This window comes from Ahaetulla prasina, chromosome 16 (assembly GCF_028640845.1).
Source record: "Ahaetulla prasina isolate Xishuangbanna chromosome 16, ASM2864084v1, whole genome shotgun sequence".
Lineage (NCBI taxonomy): Eukaryota > Metazoa > Chordata > Lepidosauria > Squamata > Colubridae > Ahaetulla > Ahaetulla prasina.
In genome coordinates, this window is record NC_080554.1 from 14,045,015 (window position 1) to 14,054,387 (window position 9,373).

A 9,373-nucleotide genomic window follows, 5' to 3' on the forward strand; every position below is an offset into this window, starting at 1 on the left:
GAACTTACAATAGAAACAAAAAAGACCCTTTTGTTTGGTATATATGCACCCAATCAGCAACAAGAAAATTTTTATAGAATGTTGTATGACAAGTTGATTCTATGGGATTATAAATCGTGTATTATATTAGGAGTTTGGAATGGAGTATTAGATACACGAAAGGACAAGAAAATTTCTACTAAGAAGATACCTGCACATGCAAAGCTGCCTAAATCCTTTTTTGAGATAGAAGATTTTGAGTTGAGAGATGTATGGAGACTGCGGAATTTGGAGGAAAGAGACTATACTTTTTTCTCTGATAGGCATCAATCCTTCTCACGTATTGATTTTATTTTAATTTCTAATGATTTGCTTTCTAGGGTGAAGAAAACTAAGATATTTCCAAGATGTTTGTCTGATCATAGTCCTGTTTGGATGGAATTGCAATATGGAAAAGAAGCTAGAAGAACATGGAGATTAAATGAAAATTTGTTTAGATATCAGGATAATGTAAAATCAATATAAAAAGCAGATGAAAGAATTTTTTGATTATAATTTGAATAAGGAAACATCGATAGAAATGGTTTGGGACGCCAGTAAAGCTTTTATGAGAGGTGTATTAATGTATATTAATAATAGACAGAGAAATAAGCAACAAAGACAGCGTAGGTATCTAGAAGAGGAAATTTATAAGAAGCAACAATTATTAATACATAACCCGCATGATCAAAAACTTAAAGATGCAATAAAGTTATTACAGAGTCAATTTAATATGATAATGGCTGATCAGGTGGCAACAAATATACAATATGCCAAACATAATACAATACTTTTTGTAATGCAAATAGACCTGGTAGTGGTTAGCATACACCTTAAGGAAAAAACAAAAACAACGCACTATAGAAAAAATAGAATATAAAGGTAAAGAGAGATATCAACAGGACAAAATTAAAAAAGCTTTTTTTGAATATTACACAAATTTATACCTTAAAGATAATATATTGAATAGGGATATTGATAATTATTTGAAGGAATATAAGGTTAAAAATTTAACTTTAGAACAAAAGGATGAACTTAACCGGCCTATAACTTCTGAAGAAATTATTTTGGTAATTAAACAATTAAAAATGGGGAAAACTCCTGGTACGGATGGACTTACAGTTAGTTATTATAGGAATTTACAGGATTTATTTATTTATTTATTTATTTATTTTATTCAATTTTTATACCGCCCTTCTCCCGAAGGACTCAGGGTGGTGTACAGCCAAGTAAAAAGTCACAATATCAACATTAAAAGAAATTAAAACAAACATATTATAAAGTGGCCAGATTTAAAACAAATTAAAATATTAAAATATAAATAACCCAATAAAATTTAGGCCAGTCCCGCTTGAATAAATAAGTGCGTTTTCAGCTCACGGCGAGATGTTAGGTCCACTTAAGGAATTATTTAATCAGATACAATTAGGAGGGGGAATTCCCTCCTCATGGAGAACTTTTTTTATTTCATTGATACCAAAAGAGGAACAGGATTGTTCTAAACCTGGGAATTATAGGCCAATTTCACTTTTAAATAATGATTATAAGATTTTTGTTAAAATAATAGCTAACAGATTAATGTTAATTTTGCATCGAAGAATTCATACTGATCAATCTGGATTTATAAAAGGGAGACAGATGAGGAATAATGTTAGGCAGATTGTTAATTTATTGGAGTATTTAGAAAAGAAAATTTTTATTCCAGCAGCATTTATTTTTCTCGATGTAGAGAAAGCTTTTGATCGATTGCATTGGGATTTTTTATTTAAATTAATAGAAAAGATGCAATTTGGAGATGGTTTTGTAAGAATAATTAGGGCAATTTATGGAGAGCAAACAGCTCAGATTATAATTAATGGTAGCTTAACAGAACCTTTTTAAGATTGCGAAAGGAACAAGACAGGGATGTCCTTTATCACCATTACTGTTTATTTTAACACTAGAGCCATTATTGGATAAAATACAAGAAGTAAAGGAGATAGAGGGAATTAAAGTTAGACAATATGAATATAAACTGAGAGCTTTTGCAGATGACTTGGTGATTACTTTAACAAACACTATAAATTTAAGTATATCTCTGTTGGAAATAATTGATCAATATGGGAAGGTTTCAGGGTTTAAGGTAAATCAGAATAAGACAAAAGTGATAATAAAAAATATGGCCAGACAACAGAAAGAAAAATTAGAGGAAATAACAGGATTTCAAATTGTAAAAAAGGTTAAATATTTAGGGGTTTATATTACATCGTCAAATGTGAAAGTGTATAAGAATAACTATGAGGTTTTATGGCAAAAAGTTCAGGAGTTGATTGTTTGGAAAAAATTGCAATTATCGTTGTTGGGGAGAATAGCTGCTATTAAAATGAATGTTTTACCTAGATTTTTATTCCTCTTTCAGATGATACCAATAATTAAGAAATAAGAATCTGGAGGAATGGCAGACGGGAATTAATAAATTTATATGGGAAGGTAAAAAAGCTAGGGTTAAAATGAAAATAATTCAAGATTCTCGGGAAAGGGGAGGTTTAAAAATGCCCAATTTTAAATTATACTATGAAGCAGCTGCTCTCTCTGCAATAAGTGATTGGTTTAATTTAACGGAGGAAAGAATCCTGAATATAGAAGGTTATGACTTGCTATATGGATGGCATGCATATTTAATTTAAAAACCATGTGTTAAGAACTGCTCTTTTGCATGTTTGGAAAAAATACTCTTAGAAACTAAATTATAAGGTTCCTATGTGGGCAAGTCCTAGACATACAATAGAGAATATAAATATAGAACAGAATCAGGAAATGATTACATATAAAGATCTTTTGTATACTGAAAGAGGTAATTTGCAATTAAAATCTTTGCACGTATTAAAAGAAGAAGGGAAAAATTATACTTGGTTTCAATATGAGCAACTACGTGCTAGATGGAAGGAAGATCAGAAAATTGGTATAGTGCAGAATGAGGAAAATTTGGTAAAGCAAATTAGAAATCAGTCTCAGGAGCATATAAAGAGATTGTATAATGTGTTACTTGAAATAGATTCTGAAAGGGACTTGGTAAAGGACTGTATGATAAAGTGGGCACAAAATTTTCAGGAGCCAATATTATTGGAAACTTGGGGAAAAATTTGGGTTAGAAATGTTAAATTTACGCAGGCACAGAATTTAAGGGAAAATTTTTATAAAATGTTTTATAGATGCATTTGAATATAGATGAAACTATCGTGTATGTATCCAGATATGCAAGCAAAATGTTGGAGATGTAATTGTGATGATGCTACATATTTTCATATTTGGTGGACTTGTAAGGATATTAAGGCGTTTTGGATAAAAATTTGGTGGATTTTACAAAATGTTCTGAAAAAGAAGATAAAGTTCCTGCCGCAATTTTTTCTGCTGGGAATTATTATGGACTGTACAGTAATTGAGACTAAATTGATTTTAAATCTAATAACAGCAGCAAGATTACTGATAGGACAGTATTGGAAGAAAAAAGAAGTACCTACAATAGAAGAATGGATATTGAAAGTTGCCAATTTGGATGAGATGGTGAAAATCTCAGCCTTTTTGAAAGACAATATGCAAGAAAGACATTTAAAGGAATGGAAAAAATGGATTGACTATATTCAAAGTAGATATCAGATTAAGAGTTATCAGACTGCTTTTGAATAATTAGGATGTATTATTTTTTATTGTTTTGGGGGGAAGTTAGGAATTGATGAGAATTGTAGGAGTATAACTGAGTTGGGAGGGAAAATTTTTTTTAGCATATGTTTGTTTTATTTTTAACTATACCTTGTGTTTGTTCTGGGAAGTGGGGGGGGGAGGTTTGAAGGGAGGGGGGAGGGGGTGGGGGGAAAGGGGGGGAAATTTTTATAAAACTTTTTCAATAGAACAAAAAGAAAGAAATACAGAACAAAAAAGGAGGCGGAAAGAACTGTGCATGAAAGACAAACGAAAGAGAACTTGTGCAAGAAATCACTGAGGAGAAAATGTTCACCTGTGAGAATGTCAGAGCAGCGTTCACCATGTACAACGCAAGCACAAGAGCCCTCTTGAGGTGGGAACAGCCATGAGGAACTTGGTGGTCCCAGCTGCGTTTGATTCTCCTCATCCTAATAAAGGAAGTAGCAAAACCTGATCATTATAGAACAGGGGTGTCAAAATCAAGGCCTGGGGGCCAAATCTGGCCTCTGGGATGCTTAGATCTGGCCCACAGGGCCACCCTGGAAACAGCAAAGGACTGGCCAGCTGTGACTCTGTCAGTGAAAATAGAGCTTGGCCCTAAGAGCTCCGTTTTCGTGGCAGAGGGTTGCAGGAAGCCATCGCTGCCGAAAACGGAGCTCAGGAGCCCATTTTCACTGGCAGTGAGCTCAGGCCACACTCTTCTTCCTCTTCCTTTTGCTAGTAGGCAAGACTGAAATAAGGTTTCACTGGACTGCTACTTATTTTTTTATTGGTTATTCTAACTCATTTTTCATGGCAGAAAAATTTTATGTTAGTGCTATTAGTCACCCCAAAGATGATTTGTAACAGGAAATGGGACAGAAATGTTAATACATAAAAATGTGGTGAGCTATATCTTACCAAAGCTCCTGCCCTGGGAAATGCTCTGCCCCACCTTGGGATCCGCAGGCTCTCCCCACCCTTCCGGAAAGTGGTAAAGGGCTGGCTTTTATCCCAAATGTGGGAAGGGGGCGAATCTGGGGGTTGGAGAAGTTGCATTGGGAGGGCTGCTGGTGATGTCACTTTTTTCCATTTTGGGTTTTACTGCTTTCATTTTTACCTTTTGTATGATATTGTTTTATCGTGTGGTTGTAAGCTGTCTAGAGTTTTGGTTTTAGGATGGGTGGGTCATGTAAATATTGTAAATTAATATTTTTTTAAAAAGGTATGATGTGTAGTGTAATGAACAAAGCTACGCGAAGGTTTCCGAAGAGGCATTCTACAAAGCGCCCTTCCTTAAAGATCCCAAAGGTGATTTTTCAAGAGGCAACTGGACTTTCTGGTTTTCCTTGGAAGACATTTCACTTCTTATCCAAGAAGCTTCTTCAGCTCTGACTGGATGGTGGGAAATGGAAGGATTTATACTCTTTGCAGACAGCTGATCATTTGCATTCTTTTAACGGGTTGTTAAGGTCACCTGGAGATTTATCTGTGTCATCAGGGTCACCTGAGTGGTGCAAATAGGTGTGGATTCCTTCTTGGAACCACTAAAAGGATGCAAAAAAAGCACCTTTGGGACAACCATAACCTGGTTGACTGAGAATCTCCATAGACCTTCCTTAAAGGGTTCCCCAAAGGTTTCGACCAGCAGCTTTCACAGGTGCACAAACAGCTGCGCTCACCTGGACAACTAGGGAAAGTCAAGATGCTTCCGGAGCATTTCTTTTCAATGCTCCATGCAGCCCTAGTGGCCAATGTAGATAGAGTAAAATAATATTCTCAACCAAGATTAAAACATAATTTTTTTGTGATGCTAATGGACCTCTGATTTTGTCCACTCAACACTCCCTTCCACTCCACTCTGGGACATCTAATAGAATGCTCTTCTGGACAATGAAAACTGTACTGGCTGACTAGTGGACATAGCATTGGCTTGGCAAACAGTTTACTCTCCATTTGTTAAGTACTTTAACAAGACTAACTCCCAAATCCTTTCCAGAGACACTTAACTAAAACTGAATCAGCTGTGCTGAACATTATCGGCTTACTTTTGTATAAATATACTCTTTAAAAGGAGCACAGCTCAACATGCTCCCATACATCGACCTCCTCTTCTGCAGCCCAAAATCAAGGATTTACTGGTGTGTCTCTTCCTCTTGCGCCACTGCGCCCCCCCCCCCCCCGCTGCTGCTTCTGGCTGCCAAGAGACTGAACTTCCTCAAACTCTGCTCATCTCTGGCTGTCGCCACCAGCAGCAAAAAGACTCTACACATTCCAAATTGTGCAAATTTGGTCTGTAGTCTGGACTGGCTGCCAGCAAAGAACCTGGGGCGATGTGACCTCCACGGCCAGCCATAGGGAGGAGATTTGCCTGCGTCTGTCCTGGAGGAGCTCTTGAGCCAGGGAAAAGCAACACCCCATCATCGGCCTTTCTTCTCCCAGGAGGCCTGACTGGCGGTGGGCGGTGGGCGATCCCAGTGGAGCTTTCTCCATTTAAAGGAGCAGCCTCCGAGTCCTGCTGAAACTCTTCTACTGAAGGGGTTCAGGACAACATTCTGAAATTGGGCCAATTCATATTCTGCCCCCCCCCTCCAGCCACCATAGATCTGAGGCAGCACCTTGTTCCCCACACAGAGGTTTGCCTAGCAAGGTGGGCCAGGAGGTGGGGGCAAAAGGCATGGGGTAGGAGGGGATTCAAGGGCCTTCTCAGAAAAGCCACCCCCCCATAAATACTTTGAAGGAATCCCAAAGGTGCTTTTTCAGGAGGCAACTGGACTTCCTTGTTTCTTTGAAGACATTTCTCACCCAAGAAGCTTCTTCAACTCTGAATGGATGGTGGGGAATGGAAGGATTTATATTCCTTGCAGATAGATAGCTGGTCATTTGCATCCTTTTAAATTTAGAGGGTGGTTGAAGCACTAACTGTGTCCTCAGGGTCAGCGGAGTGGTGCAAATGGTTCCTGTAGTCTGCAACCTTTTTCCTCTGGAAATCCATTCCTACTCCCACCCCATTCCAAGGATGTTCATCCCAAATTGTGTAGCTAATTGTGGTTTAGCTAATTGCTATAGCTATATAATTCGGGATGAACACCCTTGGAATGGGGTGGGAGTACGAATGGATTTCCAAGGAAAATAAAAAAAATATTGCAGACTGCAGGAACATCTTGTGCAGACTTAACACAGGTGCTGGGTTTTTTTTAGGGGAGAATAAAAAACTTTTACTTAGTTAATTACACCTTACAGGCAAGTCCCCCAATTCGATATCTTTAAAAATGGCTATTTGAGTTGAGACCTGAACGCTCCTACCCAGTGAAAAGGGACGCCCGAGAGGCGAGCAACCCACTTGTCACCGATGAACACCAACTCAACCCCGCCAGCACAGCCGTGGGATCCTGGGTTCGAGTCATCCTCGGCCGCACAGCGGAGCTCTTAGCCAACCTGCAGCCTCACACGGCGCTGTGGCCGTAACCGCCGCCTCGGGCGTGAGGAGCGAAGGGGGGCTGGGTACCCCTCAACTGCCGGGCGCCGTGGTGCCCTCGAGCCGGAGCCCCCTTCCTCAGCCCGAGCGGCGGATGGCCGGGCAGCGTCTGCACGGGAAGGGGGGAGATGCCAACCAGCCCGCGGGTTACGTAACCGCCGCCTCCGCAAGCCCCGGGCCGGGCCAGACGGCGCCCCGCCAGCCAGCGGGGAGGCGCCCCCTCGGAGCCCCTTCCCACCCCGTCGCCTTTGCACGCCGGCCCCGGGCGAGAGAGCGACCGAGCCAGCCTACCTCGGGGAGGGCGTCCCGCCAGCCGCCTCAGCGAGATTCAGCGCCGGGCTTGTCCGCGGCTGCCCGTCTGTCTGCGGAGGCCGGCAGCGGCGGGAGGAGGAGGAGGAAGCCCAGACGCCGCCTCGCCCCCCTCGCGCCTCTCCTCCGACTTCAAAGGCGGCCGCGGGGCGTCCAGCCAGGAGGAGCGACGTTGTTAGTGCCGGCGGGGAGACGGGCGAGGCGCCCCCGTTTCCTCCAGCGCTGGTCCGCCCTCCCGCCGGCCCAGCTGCGTCCCCGCCAAGGCCGAGGGAGGAAACGTCCGAGCGGGGCCCGAGCAAGGCAAACCGCTGCCGCCCCGTCGGCACCTGCAGGGGCTTCGGAACGGAGCGCATCTTCCCCGCTGCCCGCCTGGGCCGTCCGGGCAGGGATGGGGCTCCGGTGCGGAGCTTCCGGCTGCCCGCAGCGCCCGGCGCGAGAGAGCCGGCATGGGGAGGGCGGAGGGTTCGGGACTTCCACCGGGATTCCCGTGTGCGGAGCCAGCGGCCCGTCGACGGGGGAGAGAGGAGGAGGAGGAGGAGGAGGAGGAGGGCTGGTTTGGATGCCCCTTCCTGTCCAGGACCCTTTCCGGCTGGGGTCTCCAGCGACCCTTTCCCAAGTCCCATCCAGACAGACGGTGCCAAAGCGGCGCGATCTGGGCCCGAGCAGGTGAGCTACAACTTCTCGGGGCTGCCTTGTGTGCGGTGGAGTCGGGCATCTACAACCGTGTTGGCTTTTTTGGACAGCTGGATCATCTTTAAACGATTGTCCACTAGGACTCCAAGAGCCCTCTTGTAGTTACTACTGGTTCCCACCTGTTCTGTAGTAACAATATAACAATATAACAACAGAGTTGGAAGGGACCTTGGAGGCCTTCTAGTCCAACCCCCTGCCCAGGCAGGAAACCCTACACCATCTCAGTCAGATGGTTATCCAACATTTTCTTAAAAATTTCCAGTGTTGGAGCATTCACAACTTCTGAAGGCAAGTCGTTCCACTTATTAATTGTTCGAACTGTCAGGAAATTTCTCCTTAGTTCTAAGTTGCTTCTTTCCTTGATCAGTTTCCACCCATTGCTTCTTGATCTACCCTCAGGTGCTTTGGAGAACAGCCCGACTCCCTCTTCTTTGTGGCAACCCCTGAGATATTGGAACACTGCTATCATGTCTCCTCTAGTCCTTCTTTTTATTAAACTAGACATACCCAGTTCCTGCAACCGTTCTTCATATGTTTTAGCCTCCAGTCCCCTAATCATCTTTGTTGCTCTTCTCTGCACTCTTTCTAGAGTCTCAGCATCTTTTTTACATCGTGGCGACCAAAACTGGATGCAATATTCCAAGTGTGGCCTTACCAAGGCATTATAAAGTGGCACTAACACTTTTATTTATTTTTTATTTATTTAATCGTATTTATATACCGCCCTATCTCCCGAAGGACTCAGGGCGGTTCACAGGCACTTAAAAAACACAAAACACATAAATACAATATAAAACAATTAAAAAACTTATTCTATAAGCCCGTTAAATTAAAATATAAAAATAAAAGCCAATTAAAACCCATAAATTTAAAATCTAGCTCAGTCCTGCACAATTAAATAAGTATGTTTTAAGCCCGCGGCGGAAGGTCCGAAGGTCCGGAAGCTGACGAAGTCCGGGGGGTAGTTCGTTCCAGAGGGTGGGAGCCCCCACAGAGAAGGCCCTTCCCCTGGGCGCCGCCAGACGACATTGCCTCGCTGACGGCACCCTGAGGAGACCCTCTCTATGAGAGCGCACGGGTCGGTGAGAGGTATTCGGTAGCAGTAGGCGGTCCCGTAAATAACCCGGCCCAATGCCATGGAGCGCTTTAAAGGTGGTCACCAAAACCTTGAAGCGCACCCGGAAGGCCACAGGTAGCCAGTGCAGTCTGCGCAGG

At 42.8% G+C, this 9,373-nt stretch overlaps 1 protein-coding gene across 5 annotated transcripts in view; it reads right to left on the bottom strand.

Moving 5' to 3' along the window:
* ADAMTSL2 (ADAMTS like 2) overlaps positions 1-7,955 on the bottom strand; it is an 81,034-nt gene extending 73,079 nt beyond the window's left edge. For all 5 annotated transcript variants that reach the window (XM_058159321.1, XM_058159319.1, XM_058159317.1 and 2 more), the window contains exons 1-2: positions 7,448-7,955; positions 4,013-4,127 (exon numbers count right to left, since the gene is read on the bottom strand). In XM_058159321.1, coding sequence (XP_058015304.1) covers positions 4,013-4,127; positions 7,448-7,818 — 486 coding nt within the window. In that variant the 5' untranslated portion in view covers positions 7,819-7,955. The remainder of the gene's footprint in view (positions 1-4,012; positions 4,128-7,447) is intronic.
* Positions 7,956-9,373: the final 1,418 nt, after the last annotated feature.